The 14808-nt window shown below is 52.5% G+C and overlaps 1 protein-coding gene across 9 annotated transcripts in view; it reads left to right on the top strand.

The window, feature by feature from the left end:
* Positions 1-14808, top strand: part of COBL (cordon-bleu WH2 repeat protein) — a 296069-nt gene that overhangs the window by 272255 nt on the left and 9006 nt on the right. For 5 of the 9 annotated variants that reach the window (XM_086398041.1, XM_086398040.1, XM_086398044.1 and 2 more), the window contains 5 exons: positions 868-965; positions 2176-4010; positions 5022-5141; positions 5803-6063; positions 6639-7200. In XM_086398041.1, coding sequence (XP_086254167.1) covers positions 868-965; positions 2176-4010; positions 5022-5141; positions 5803-6063; positions 6639-6761 — 2437 coding nt within the window. In that variant the 3' untranslated portion in view covers positions 6762-7200. Of the gene's footprint in view, positions 1-867; positions 966-2175; positions 4011-5021; positions 5142-5802; positions 6064-6638; positions 7201-14808 lie in introns of those variants that run through there. The other 4 variants (XM_086398046.1, XM_086398048.1, XM_086398045.1 and 1 more) reach the window with 1 other exon arrangement.

Raw genomic sequence — 14808 nt, 5'->3', positions numbered from 1 at the left:
CTCATTTACCAGAACACAAGCTCTGCTATGTAAGTGAGGACGGTACAAAGCACATTTCATGCATCATTATCCCGGCCTGATTAGTAACAATGGAAACTGGCCCTTGAGTCTAACGATCAGCGGGAAAGACCTTCCGCTTTTGCAGAAAAGGAACAATCACCCTGTACGTGTCTCTGTTCTTGGCACCATGAGACAAAAGAGACCAGAGCCTCTCCAAGGGCTGCTCTCAAATTGCTTTGGCAGCTGTTGTCTCATAGATGCTACTGTCCAGGGCTGGAGAGAAGCAAAGCCCAGCTCTCCTCAGCAGGTAGGGACATCTCCCTGGACACCCTGGTGGCAGGGCTGCGAGGCACCTGTGGACACAGCCATGGCAGCCCTCCCAGGCTCAGGAGCCCCTGTGAGCAGGGACAGCTGCACTCTTAGCCTCTCAGCACATGGTCACTTCTCTGGGAAGTGGCGATCATGACCTTGACTGCCTTCTAACTGCTTGTGAGACTTCCCATGGGACGATCTGGGCAAAAGAACCCACGTGGGAAGGCTCACAGGGTGCAGGAGTTGCTTCCCTGCCCACCCTCCCCCACTCCAGTCACTGCCATGTGGGCGTGGGGAGGGGGCACGGCAGGAGGGGTGGTCACTGCTGCCCTGAAGTTCACTGTTGGAGTGGTCGTTGCTGTGCACCACACACACACACATATCCACACGCACACAGACACACACCGCATCTGTGTCTCAGGCGTTCCAAGGACAGCAGTGCCTATGGAATGGCCTGACGTTAAGTTGTACCTGCCTCAGGTATTTCCAGAAAAGAGTCAGTTACATAAATAATGAGCTAAATGAATGCTCCCTTTTCTTCTTGGTTTTCCCTAGAAACGGAAAAGCTGCCCCAGCCTCACACGAGGATGAGGAAATATTCATGACTGGACAGTTCCAGAAAACCCTTGCAGAACTGGATGAAGACCTGGAAGGTAAGCACCGCCCCTCCTGCCTGGACGTCTCCGCCGGGGCCAGGCTCCCTGAGGGCTGTCAGGGTTGCTGACTGCGCCGCGGTGACCACGTGCAGAAATGTGTGCAGAGGAGATGTGGCTCCGAGAGAGGAAGGCCCAGGCTGGGGGCCAAGCACACAGGGAGCTCAGCTCCAGAAGGGGCCATGCACTGGGCGGCCAAACAGTGCCGAGGAAATGTCCGAGCAGGCGCTTACAGCCTGCTCTGAGTAATACTGATTCTGCACATTAAAAGTCTGCACACATGAACCAAAGAAGAAGTTCTCAGCCCTCAGATGACGTAGGGAGACACTGGGTGCCACTCTGGCAAAAGGCCTCTGGATTAAACCTCCCAGCCCATGACCTGCTAACATGTGGTCTGACTTTCAATGAGGAACACAGCACACAGCATCTCCCCAGGGACCCCTGTTCCCGGGGGCGTCCCGGGGACTGCACTTCTGTGCACTTCTGTGTATCAGACAGAATAGTGTAAGGTCTGAGCAGATACAAACCAGCTCAGATACAAACCGGAAATCTTTCAAACCAAGGCACACAGACTAGAAAGTAGATATAGGCCTTGCCTGACGACCAAATAAAACAAGGAGGAGGCAGATTCCAGAGCTGACCCAGCCTTTTGTCTGACTCACTTTTTCATTTTCTGTCCTCAAATGGGGTTGACAGAGCTAAGACACCTTTCTCAACCTTGGTCTGTCCCTCAGACCCTGCCTGCAGGCCCACTATGTCCTTTAGGGCTAATTATTGGGGGCTCAAGGCATTGTCACCTGCCTCTTAGGAAGCAGAACAAGAGCAACTTGACCCATAGATTCTGCAGTGCTCCTTGCGAACCAAATCAAGAGGAAAGTAAAAATCCCAAATCCACCTTCCCATCCTGCTCTGAGGTGGTGTTTACTGAGGGCTTGGACTTCAACATCAATTTGTAAGTAAAGATACTGGCAAAATGTGGTACCTCAGTGCCTGCCCCCAAGGCATCATGAATCTGCAGACACATCCTTGATTGGGTCCTATGCACTGAGACTGGCTCTGGGCATGTGTAGACAACAACCCAAATGACACTAAATAACTTACACCAAAGGACCCTCAGGAGATGAAAATCAAGGTGGGATTTCACTGGTTAAGGGGTATCAGAATCATCCAAGTGGGCTCTGCCTGTGACCTGAGTTGTGCTTCTTTGCAGAAATGGAAGAAAGCTACGAAGCTGACACAGGCCCCCTCGCCAACTCCATACATGGCATGTCCACCCCCCATGGTGACCCTGAGGCGATCCCGGTGACGTTCATAGGGGAGGTTCTGGACGATCCCGTGGACTCAGGCGTGTTTTCCAATAGAAACAACAACGCCGGCTCCTTCGACTTGGGGAGCACAGCCGACAGTAAGGCTCAGCCACCACCTCACCAGGCCGAGTGCCCCCAGCAGCACAGCCAGAGGCAGGCAGCAGGGCCCAGCTCACCAGCTCCTTCCCGGGAGCCTGAGAGAGAGGTCAGGTCAGCCTTGACCAACACCTGGAAGGAGGTGGATCCCAGGAAGATGGAGCCCACGGCGAGTTCTGCTTCAGCGCTTCACACTCACCACTGGAATGCGAAGGAGGAAGGCAGGGCGCCTGTTTCTGCTCACAGCGGGAGGACCCCAGCCCCTGGAAGGGTGACCCCACAGCTGGGGAAGGAAAAGGCAAGCGATGGTAAAGGTGATATCTCAACACTACCGCCATGGCATCAACGAGGCCAACACCCAGCGGGGAGTTATGGCCTTAAATGTGGCCTCACAACTTATAAAATTGTCCCTCCGAAGTCAGAGATGAAATGCTATGACCGGGGGGCATCTCTCTCCGTGGGTGCCATTAAGATCGATGAGCTGGGGAACCTGGTGAGCCCCCACGTGCATACCGGCAGGACTGTAGTCCCCTCATCGCCCACTCTGGAGGCAGAAACCCCACCCATTGGAAAAGTCAAAGAATTCTGGAGATCCAATTCTGTAGAGAAGCACTCTGGCCGGCCCATGGAGAGGCCCAAGAGGACCCCCACCCCCACCACCCCCACGAATCTGCAACCTCAGGAAAGCAGACTGAGAGGCGAGCCCACCTCCCCAGACCCCCAGGGAACACTGCCCGGGCCCCAGTCCCCACACTCGGAAGATGGGAGAGCTGTGGGGGAGGGGAGAAGCTGGCCACCCCCAGCAGCCACTCGCCCCCTCCAAGTGCCAGCAGCTAACACCGCGGAAGTCCCGTTTCTCAAACCTCAGAGGAGAACATCCAGTCAGTACATGGCCTCTGCCATTGCCAAGCGGATAGGGACCCCAAAAGTCCACAGTGATGCGGGGAGGAGACAGGATAACACCCAGAGGACGTGTGAAGGCACAGCACCAGAGCCAGTGGTAGCACCTCCTGTGGTGAAGGACAGTACCACCCCCAGCCCAAACCCAGGGACGGGCGTTCGTCCTGAGGGGGAGGAATCGATGGCAGGACCCCATCCTGGATGGCAAGTCAGCAGCCCTTACAGGAAGCTGTCTGCTCAAGACTACCGGTCTGGCATCCACAGAAATTCCCATGGCTCACTAGTCACAGCTGCACAACGGGACCAGGCTTCTGTGGGACAGAGCAGTGGTCTCAGTGGAGAGCAAAACATAAGGACACACAGGACCGACTCAGCATCCGACCCCAAGTACAAGTCTGACGGCCTGAGTCCCTCACGCCTTCACTCAGGAGATGATCAGACTTCAGGCAGCACCCTGGTGAATGGCTCCCGGTGGGTCCCCATCCACAGCGAGCCTCCTTGCTCTCCAAGAGTGTCAGATACAAATGGCCGGGCTGGACAGGAGCCCCCACAACGGGAGGAAAAGCCCAGTTTGTTAAGCACAGGTGCACTTGAAGCTGATGGTACACTGCCAGCCAGCATCTTCGGGCCAAAGAAGAAATTCAGGCCTGTGGTCCAGAGGCCGGCTCCGAAAGACACATCCCTGCACAGCGCCTTGATGGAGGCCATCCACTCAGCAGGAGGCAAGGACAGGCTCCGCAAGGTGAAGTTATTGGTTGGCTTCTGCCTCAGGGACGGCCTCTCCCCCACACCCACTCAGACACAGATCTTAGGTGACATCAGAGGAGGGGGACCAGGCTAGGGATGCGGGTGACTGCACGGCTTAATTTTACCTGGATTTCCATCTCCCTGCCTATGGAGTTATTTAAATAGAACCACCAAGGAGACAAAACTGGTGACTTTGGTTTGCCCACACTGCCTTTAAGGCTCTTGACTGCCCTGGGGAAAGGTGTCAGCAATACATCCTTGTGTGGGCACGGGGGAGTGGAGGGATGGGGTGGGGTGCCGGCTTGGGGAGGGATCATCCATAACTGGTCCTTGAGCCTGGAGGGGGAGATGGAGAGTCAGGCTGAGGCCCTGCCCCCTATCACCCTGCATTTTCAGCAGTGGTGGGCTGAAGCCTTGGGGAAAATTTTATGACACCTGCCCCCCATGTAGGAATTTATCACCTTGCAAATGTTATTTAACAGCTACCCTGACACTGATGGTTAGAAACTGTTTCTTTCATTTTGCCACTGAGGAAAGAGGGTGATGACATTTGGGGAGGGTGATCACCCTGTGCCTCCCCAAATACATAGCTTTTGATTTCTGTATTTTGTTGCTGTTGTTTCATCGCTCAGTCATGTCTGACTCTTTGTGACCCCATGGACTCTCATCCAACAGGCTCCTCTGTCCATGAGATTTCCCAGGCAAGAATACTGGAGTGGGTATTCCCTTCTCCAGGGGATCTTCCCCACTCAGGGATCAAACCTGCATCTCCTGCATTGCCAGGCAGATTCTAGCTGAGCCACCAGGGAAGCCCCTTAATTTTTATATAGTGTGAGGTCAATCCAGAACTGCACCTTGATAATTCTACCTTCTAACAGACAGAGATGATAAAACTGACCCTGCAGGCCTGACCTGATAACTATAGGCTTTCTTGTGTACTGCCTTATAGTCATCATTTCCCTGTCACCCAAGTGACAGAAGTTGACGTCATTAATAAATATTCTAGATTCCAGAACCCGGCTCAAAGGGAGGGCCAAAGAAACCATCCTACACTGAGGCAGACGGCGAGCGCTCAGCCCTCCTGGCGGCCATACGTGGCCACAGCGGGACCTGCAGCCTGAGGAAGGTGAGAGGGGGCCCCAGACACACACCCACCCACCACAGTGACCCCTGGAAAACTGCACAAGCCAGGGCGACCCTCCAATTCCCTAAGCTATGCTAAGTCATCACTGGAGTGGCCAGCCGGGCTGCGGGAGAGGCCCTGAGGGCCAGCCTCTCCTGAAGGCGCTAGCGTTTCCTGTACACTTGTGCCTGCACCTCCCCACACTCCCAGGACACAGAGCGGGCTGCAGGGCTGGGTCACCCAGCAGCAGAGGCAGTGGCCACTCAGCTCCAGGATGGAGCTGCTACCTGCTGGGGCTGGTGTGACACAGTCGCAGGACTACCCGGACTTGAGCTTGGGGACAGAGGGTCATGCACCTTCCGCAGCCAGAATCCGAGGAAAAACCGGGTGGGCACCTTCCTCTCCGTGTTTGGAGGAGGGTCCTTCCCACCGATTGGCTGTTGCTGTGTGTGTGCGGCCTCAGGGTCTGTCCAGGCAGGCCCAGGTGAGGTAGGAGGGCAGGGGTCTCAGGAGGGCAGCCCTGCTCCCTGCCAGCAGTCACTTACCTGACAGAGAGCCCCAGGATGGGGAGAAGACACGGCCCCTGGGTTTTTTCAGGGTCTGAAAAGCACTGCCTCTTGGAAAGGACATTTGGGACCCTGTCATTTCACCGTCTCGTTGCTAGGTCACGTCCTCTGCCTCTGAGGAGCTCCAGAGCCTCCGCGATGCCGCGCTGTCTGCACATGGGCCAGACCCCTCGCGGGTAGAAGACCTTGGGGTCCAGTCCCAGCCACCCCCGCCCCCACCCACTCCGGTTACCCAGGCGCCCACCTCATCCTGGTCAGCATCGAGGTCCAGCGAGGGCCCCCTCGGCAACCCGCTGGACGCCAGACAGGCCTTGATGGACGCCATCCGCTCCGGCACCGGAGCCGCAAGGCTGAGAAAGGTGAGGGTGTGAGATGGCGCATGCGCGCTCTCTTGGGCTGTGGGAGGCCCAGGTCACCCCAATCCCCTCTGCTCCCCCTCCATCCATCTGCGATGCATCCTGCGGGGCCCTGGTTGGGGTCCAGGCGACAGCATTCGTTTGGAAAATTACTGTTTCTGCAGTCCCTTGGGCGGAGCACACGTTTCTGGTTTTTCTGCAGTTTCTGCTCTATCCTGTTTTCTGTTTGGTCTGAACGTATCGCCTACCTGGTCCCTCAAAGCAGTGGATTTTGTGGGGTCCAATGTAGGGTTCCCAAATTTTAAGGACTTTGATTAGGTAGGTTTTGAGATCTGCTTTAACTCCAAAATGATTCTGTGGATGGACTGATATTCTTTCCCTGCCCATTTCTAGTGGGTGGGAAGTTAGGCTAATCATAGGGAAGTGGTGACAGGTATTACTTTAAAAGAGATCATTTCCAGATCCTAAGCTTAAGTCCTCACGTGTCCCTGAAGAGGTCAGTACTATGATTATTCTCATTTTACATAAAAAGTGAATGAGGCTCAGAAAACCTGAGTAACGTGGTCTTGGTCACATAGGGCTGGACCTGGTGGGCACAGAAGGCCCTCAGAATGAAGGAGAGCAGCTGGCCCATGAGATGGGTGAGCCACTTCCACGGAGGAGGGCAGGCGCTGCTGAAAAATTTCCCACCAGGAGCCTAGGGCAGCAAGGAGGGCATGAAAGGCTCCCACAGGCAGCACAGCGAAAGGCAGTCCTCACTAAGGCCGGGATGCTGTTGCAGCCTGGGCTGGAGTGGCCTTAGCACACTGACTGGGAGCCTCCCTGGGGCCACAGGCACAGCTCTCGGGTAGGCCCCAGAGTGTGTCCCTGGTGCTGGAGAGGTGTCCCCAGCTGTGCTCTGTGGCCCTAACAGGGACCCAAGACATCAGGTAGGGAGAATGCTAAGGGCACTCCATTTACCGAAAGCTCAGCCCTGCCTCAGGATGCTGGGAGAAGAAACTGCACTTAATCCCTTGGCCTTGGATGCCAGACTGTCCTCTGGATGCTGGGGATGGGGGGAGTGGGGGGCAGTTAAAATTGTTGAGGGCTTTCAGTTTGTTTTTACTTGTTTCCATTTCTCCATAAATTATATCTTGATGAGCTTAGTGCTTTATTACATGAAATGAGGGAAAGTGAAGACATCGGGGTGAATGGCTAAGTAAGCATCATAACAGTTAGACCTTGCAGACGCTGATGAAGACAGCTCTGTAATTCAAACCTGAGACAATCTCTCTCCTCCATCCGTGTCTCAACATTAAAATGAAAGTAAGGGCCAGTCATGGGTCAGAATGGCCAACATCAAAAAGTCTACAAAAAACAAATGCTGGAGAGGGTGTGGAGAAAAAGGAACCCTCATACACTGTTGGGGGGAATGTAAATTAGTGTAGCCACTGTGGAGAAGAGTATAGAGTTCCCTTTAAAAATATTTTTTAAAGTTTTTTTCAAAAAAATAGAAATACCATATGATTCAGCATTCCCACTCCTGAGTATATATCTGGAGAAGACAAAAATTCTAGTTCAGAAAGCTATATGCACCCAAATGTTCACAGCAGCACTATTTACAGTTACCAAGACATGGAAGCAACTTAAGTGTCCATCAACAGATGAATGGATAGCGAAGATGTGGTGCACATACACACTGGAATACTACTCAGCTATGAAAAAGAATGAAATGATGCCAATTGCACAGCATGGATGGACCTTCACTTATCATACTAAGTAATTCAGATAGAGAAAGACAAATATTGTATGGATATCACATATGCAAAATCTAAAAAAATAAAGGACACGAACTTATTTACAAAACATAAACAGATACACAGACATAGAAAACAAACTTATGGTTACAAAGGGAAAAGTAGAGGATGGGAGTTTGAGACTGACATATGCACACTGCTGCTTTTGCTGCTAAGTCGCTTTAGTCGTGTCCAACTCTGTGTGACACCAGAGACGGCAGCCCACCAGGCTCCCCCATCCCTGGGGTTCTCCAGGCAAGAACACTGGAGTGGGTTGCCATTTCCTTCTCCAGTGCATAAAAGTGAAACATGAAAGTGAAGTCGCTCAGTCATGTCCGACTCCTAGCGACCCCGTTGGCTGCAGCCTACCAGGCTCCTCCGTCCATGGGATTTTCCAGGCAAGAGTACTACTGTATATAAAATAGGTAATCAACAAGGACTTATTGTATAGCACAGGGAACTATATTCATTATCTTGTCGTAGCATATAGTCAAAAATAATCTGAAAAAGTAGCCATGGTGGGAGGCCTTGGTGACTCAGCAGTAAAGAATCCACCCACAGTGCAGCAGATGTGGGTGTGATCCCTGGGTCAGGAAGATGCCCTGGAGGAGGAAATGGCTACACACTTCAGTATTCTTGCCTGGAGAATCCCATGGACAGAGGAGCCTGGTGAGCTACAGTCCATAGGGTCACAAAAGAGTTGGAAATGACTGAAGTGACTGAGAATGCACGCATTCATATCTATGTCTATATCTCTATGTATATATATACCTGAGTCACTTTGCTGTATACCTGAAGCTAACATAATATTGTTAATCAACTATAGTTCAAAGAAAGAAAGAGCCAGTGGTTCCCAGAGAATCCAAAGCAACACAGCCGGTTCTCAACCCTGATGGTTCAGCTGGTCCCTGGGAACAATTTAAGAGTTTCTGAAAACATTGTTTTCAAAGTGAAATCCACAAGACATCTTCATCCTGTGGTTGTAGATTTTTCAGAGGTTTGAGCCTACAAATCTGCAATTTTACCAAATCACTTTCCATTGAGGTTTGAGATCATTATCTGTGTCATTTGAGCTTTGATACAGTTTGAATACCGCTGAATATGAAGGCTGTACTTATTTCTCCTATACTCATATTCTCATTGACTGATTTTGGATGGTTTCAGATAGCTGTTCCTCTCCCCACATCTGGCAGGAGTCCTAAGGAATAGGGGCACTGAGAGAAATCTTGCCACCCATGCCACCTTGAACCTCAGGCTTTCTCTGTCTTAGAGTGTGCACAAGGGCCTTCCAGAAAGGAAGGGGAAAAAATCAAGTTTGGGAATTGTCTGAAAAAGCAGAGGAAGCTCTTTGTGCTAATGGGAAAGAAAGTAGGGGAAAATGCAAGGGCGGTGGGAGAAAGGGCTGGGACCAGGTGGGGCCTGCTGGGTGGCAGGTAGGGATGCAGGGAGAGTGTGTGTCCACGCAGCAAGCAGCACAGCCTGGGGGGCTAACAGAAAGAGCCATGGGAGGCCCAGGCCTGGCCGCTGCTCATCACCATCTCAGCTTCCTAGCAGCTGCTTGAGATGGCAGTCAGAAGCCCACATTTTATTTGTTTCTTGGATTAATCTAAGTGTTGGGACCTGCCTTCTCCATCCTGGAAGGGTTGAGGCAGTGAGTCTGGTGCATCTGAGATTTTGATGCCCAGAGCAGTTTAAGAGATGCCCCTAGGCTGACAGCCAGGCCCCAGATGAGAGGGTGAAGATGACCTGGGAGACCCTGACCATTTGCTCAGTGCCGCACACCTTACCTGGAGGCCGCAGAGCTGAGTGACGGGACTGTGTAGGTCACTGCTCTACGCAGTAAGCCAGGCCTCTCACTGGCAGTCTGCATCTCCCGTTCCTGTAAGCCCTGAAGGACATGTGACTTAGGAAGTCAGGACCATCCATCCACCCTGCAGCCTCGGCTCAGCCTCCATCAGGGACGCACAGGGCAGCTGAGACAGTCTGGCCTCACCTGGAACCAGTGGTTGTCCTCCCAGAGGCACACACCTGACCTCCTTTTCAAGCAGCTTCCCCCCACCATTGGTGTGGCGCAGCAGACCTGTGACACCAGGGGACACTCATGCAGCTCAGCTGACCAGGGCCAGCTGGGCCTTCCGAGGAGCCTGGCGAGGCAGCGCTTCTCTGCAGGCACGGGCTGTGGAGGTCTTTGTGACTTCGCATCAGATGCACTTTCGTACATGTTCTGACACTTGCTCCTCAAGTCATTTGAGCTCTGCCTCTTCAGCCTTCTTTCACCATTCAGGCTTTTAAAGTTGCATAACCTTGAGGAAAAGATGCAAAGTGCCAGGCTCCGGGACTCATGCCATGTGGCCTGTGCTGTCTGTGGGTTCTCAGTATGAGCAGATGCTCCTTTGTCCTGGGTGTTCAGTGACGCTTCAGGATGCATGTAGCAAGGACAGCATCCTGGACTGAGGGTGCTCCCTACTCTGCTGGGTAATGTGAGGGGCTGCAGTGCCCGAGGCCACCTCCTCCAGTACAAGCAGGGTATCTGACCCTGCTGGGAGGGTGTTCGGGGACCAGACTCTTACTGCTAAACACAGGCACAGTGACTCACCCTCCTGGAACACGTTTTGCGCTGGCAATGATGCTGCTTATGCTAAAAGGCAAGAGGGTAGCTTTGATGTAGGGGGAATCATTCCCTTAGAAGCGAGTTGGCCATTTTTCAGGGTGATTGGAAGTCCATTTGCCTCCCTCCATGGTATGTAGTGAACACCTCTGACTCTGTGTCTGTGAGTGTCAGAGCCACGCCTGCTTTGTCTTTCCTCCAGCCCCAGGTGACAGCATCCTTGGCTTTGCTCAGTCTGCTGTCCCATCTGCAGGAGACATGGCTCTCCTATCTTGAGTGCAAGGCTCAGACCCTGGACTGTGCCCCCCGCCCACCCCCCAGTACACTTCTGCCTTCCACTCCATCCTGAATTCATATTCATGGTGAAACTGTGCCCATCCGGTCGGACAGTCTTTGTCAGTCTGCTTTGAATGCATCCTTTCAGAGGTTCTGGGATGGACAGCAAGTGCCCTTTTAATCTGTGTTTATATTTAAAACATTCACACATCCAGCTATTCATCCACAAGCATTTCCTGAGAACCCACCAGAGTCCAGGATCGCAGGAGCTGCTCTCGATAGAGACATGAATGAAGCATTGTCTGTGCTCTTGGGGGTTATCAACCAGGAGTAGAGAAAGAGGGGGGTTGTCCTTGGCCTTAGCCTTAGGGACATCTCCTAAAGTGAGGGACCTGGTGAAAGCCCCAAGGCCTTTTCTTTGTGTGTCCCAGCAGTCCTCTACGGAGGGCCAAGAGTGAGCACCTCCTCCGTTATGCTTCTGGGCGGGAACACTGCAGCTTCCAGCCCACAGATGGGAAGGCGGGGCACAGGTGTCCTGCGGCCTTTTCCCCAGCCTTAACCAGGTCAGGGCCGCTGCTGGCCCAGACCCCAGGGCAGTCCAGCCCGGGTGGCCAGCCTCTGGGAATGCCTTACTAGGTCCCATGACATCCCCACCCTGGCTGGGCCCTCCCAGGTGTGTGTTTCCCACCGCAGGAATTAACTGAGTCAGACCACACATGTGTCCTGGCGCTTGGTCTTGGCAGCAGACCCCGTGAGAAGTGATTAGACAGCTGACATGACATCAGTGCCCCGGGGACTACAGCCAGCACAGCAAAGCAGCAGCAGCAGCAAACGTCTATTCTCCTAAGCCAGAGCCCCTTCGCTTGTGGGGAGAGAACCCAAGTTCTGTGACCGGGAGCCAGCACGAGAGAACTGTCAGCCGCCCACACCCCGTCCCACACTGTGCTCAGCAAGCGCACTGTAGACCTTGGATGTGTTCCGGTTAGGTTGGAATAGTTCAGCAGTACAGACAGGCCAGCTCTGTCTTTGCTGCCTGGTGACCATCCTGCCTGTCGCAGACTTTTCAGGTGACCTTTTTCCTACAGGTAGAACCCAGGGTTGTCTGTCATCACAGGCTACCTGCTGAGTGACCCCCGAGGATGCTGTTCCCTCTTCCTGAAAGGAAAAGGTTTCACCTCCTAGTTTTGCCAACTAATTCCCAGTCATCCTGCATGTTCCTGAATTAACCTCAAGCCCCCAGGAAGTCTTCCGCTGCCTCCTGGCTGGAGGAGGGGCCCGTCAGAGCATTACCTCATTTCCCCCGCACAGTCACATCACGGTCTAATCTCAGTAACGATCTGTGTAACCTCTGCATGGTGCCTGCTCTCCTGCCACACTGTGAGCTCCAGCGGGTCCCAAGGCTTTGCACAGCCCCCAACACAGAGTGGTTGCTCAGTAACTATCTTTTGGGAGAATGGAGAGGGAGCGGGCATCTCCTGCCACCATATCACCTGACTGTCCATACCAGTGGCAGAGTGCAACTCAGGGTCCCTGTACTCAGAGCTCATTGATTGCATAATCATTATAAACTTGCCGAGAATCCACATCAAGCTAGAAGAAACCACCTTCTTCTCTGGAAAATAAGATGAGTTCTGGGCACCTTCAGGCTTCCACCAGGGCTCCTGCTCCCCTTCTGCACAGCTGCTTGACTGACTGCCTCGGGCACCCACAAGTGCCCAGGAGCTGACCTGTCCAGGCGGGAAGACATCAGTCAGAGCAGAGAACCCTGCTGCTCCCTAACAACTTCTCCCCTCCCTCACTCTGAGCTTCAGATCTGTCACCACCGTTCATTTTACCTTTTCCCATATAAACATCCTTTTCCTTGGCAGGCATGGAAGCAAAACGATGCCTGGATATTTTTACAGCTTTCTGGCTTGGCCTTAAACTGCAAGCTTTGTCCTTCATTGTTTTTCTTCTTGTCCAACCAAACTAAGAAGGACTCTTTTAGGAAGCGTGAAACCTTAGGGACACCAGGGAACCTTCTAGAGCTTTTCTCTCTGCAGCATGCCCTTGTCCCCTTGCCAGGGAGGGGAGGGAGGGTAGTCTCTCCTCCTCATTTGGGTCACACCCGTCCTAGGGCAGGTCCCCTGATCATGTGAGCTGATACTGAGCAGCAGACTACTCCCTTCCTTAGCAAGGTGGCTTACACTTGGGTTGACCCTAATGGCCATCAGCATCATTTTGCTACCTGTGGCCAATTCTATTGCCAAGATCTCTCTCACTGAATTGTCCAAGCCAAAGCTTTTTAGTGCTGACCTGCAATTTCCTCTTTGACACTGAAGTTTAGGACTTTTCCTTCCCAAATATTTTTTTTTTTAGTTCACTGAGAACTGTGAAAATCTGGATTCGGCCATCAGGTTGCTATTAGTGGTGATGAGAGCTCCTTCCAGCCAGAGATTCAAATGCTCCCAGCCCCGGGCTCCTACGCTGACAACACTGGGGTTGCCAGGCTGGTCTAAAGCAGGGTCACTGCCAGGAGCGCAGGGGATGTGCAGCGCCCCCTTGCTTTACTCACCTGCCCCTTAACTCCCCTCACTGGGCCATGCTCCCACCTACCCTTTTGTGTCCTGGGAGATTCATCTTCGCAACTTGGAACTGCCTTCTGAAAGGTGCTTCTCCCAGTGGGGCCAGGCTGTAAGTGGCCACGGTGCCTGGGATGTCTCCTCGTGCTTAGTGCTGAGATGCTCAGTGAAGTGGCAGCGGGGTTGCTGACGGTGCTGTGAGGGACAGCACAAGCCTCATGGGGGGAGGGGGAGGGGTCCTGTAATGTAGACACCATCACCCCACTTACCAGAGAAGGAGAGGGCACCCCTCCCTGAGACGTGCCCAACCCAGATGCAAAACCAGTGTATCCCTACAGTGAATCACTTCCCAGTAGTAAAAAGAATGTACAAGCAACAACCCAGAGATAAATCACAAAACAGCTATGCTGAGCGAAAGAAGCCAGACAAGAAATAAAGTACATAGTAGGTTGTTCCATGTATATAAAGTTCTAGGAAACGCAAACTACTATGTAGAGATGAGTATCAGTGGTTGTATAGGGATCGGGGAGAGGCGGGATTGCAAGGGGGCTGAGGACTTGCACACTGTTGGTGGGGATGTAAACGGATGCAGCCCCTATAGAAAACGTTACGGAGAGTCCTTTAAAAGCTAAAAGTGGAACTACCATACACTCCAGCGGTTCTACTCCTGGACATAGATCTGAAGGAAATGAAAACGTTAATTTGAAAAGATTTGTGCACCCTAGTGCTGAAGCTCCAATACTTTGGCCACCTTATGCGAAGAGCCAACTCGTTGGAAAAGACCCTGATGCTGGGAGAGATTGAAAGCAGGAGGAGAAGAGGGCAGCAGAGGACAAAATGGTTAGATAGCATCACTGACCCAGTGGACATGAATCTGAGCAAACTCTGGGAGAGAGAGAAGGACAGGGAAGCCTGGAGTGCTGCAGTCCTTGGGGTCAAAGAGTCAGACGCAACTTAGCAACTGAACAACAGCAGCAATGTCATAGTAGCATTCGTTTCAACGGCCAAAATATGGGAGCAACCTAAGTGTCCATCAACAGATGATGGACAAATAGAAATGTGGTATATTTACAATAGAATACTACTGAGCTGAAAGAGTGAAAGAAAAGAGTGAAACTGTTATTTGCAATGGCATGGATGGACTTAGAGTGAAGTACGGGGTGGGTAGCCTTTCCCTTCTCCAGCGAGTCTTCCCAACCCAGGGATCAAACCCAGGTCTCCCACATTGTGGGCAGATTCGTTACCAGCTGAGCCACAAGGGAAGCCGAAGAATACTGGAGCGGGTAGCCTATCCCTTCTCCAGTGGATCTTCCCGACCCAGCAATCAAGCCAGGGTCACCTGCATTGCAGGTAGGTTGTTTACCAACTGAGCTATCAGGGAAGCCTTGTAGTGAAATAAGTCAGCAGAGAAAGAAATACTCTGTGTTACCACTTGGATGTGAAATCTGAAAAATAAAACAAGTACACATAACGAAACAGAAACAAACTCACAGATACAGAGAACAAACTAGGGGCTGCCCGTGGGGAG

The sequence above is a fragment of the Bos grunniens genome, chromosome 4 (genome assembly GCF_055505025.1).
Source record: "Bos grunniens cultivar Pamir isolate PY7600 chromosome 4, Bosgru_T2T1.0, whole genome shotgun sequence".
Taxonomy (NCBI): Eukaryota; Metazoa; Chordata; class Mammalia; order Artiodactyla; family Bovidae; genus Bos; species Bos grunniens.
Note: the sequence above shows the minus strand (reverse complement) of the source record. Positions and strands in the feature narration are given on the sequence as shown.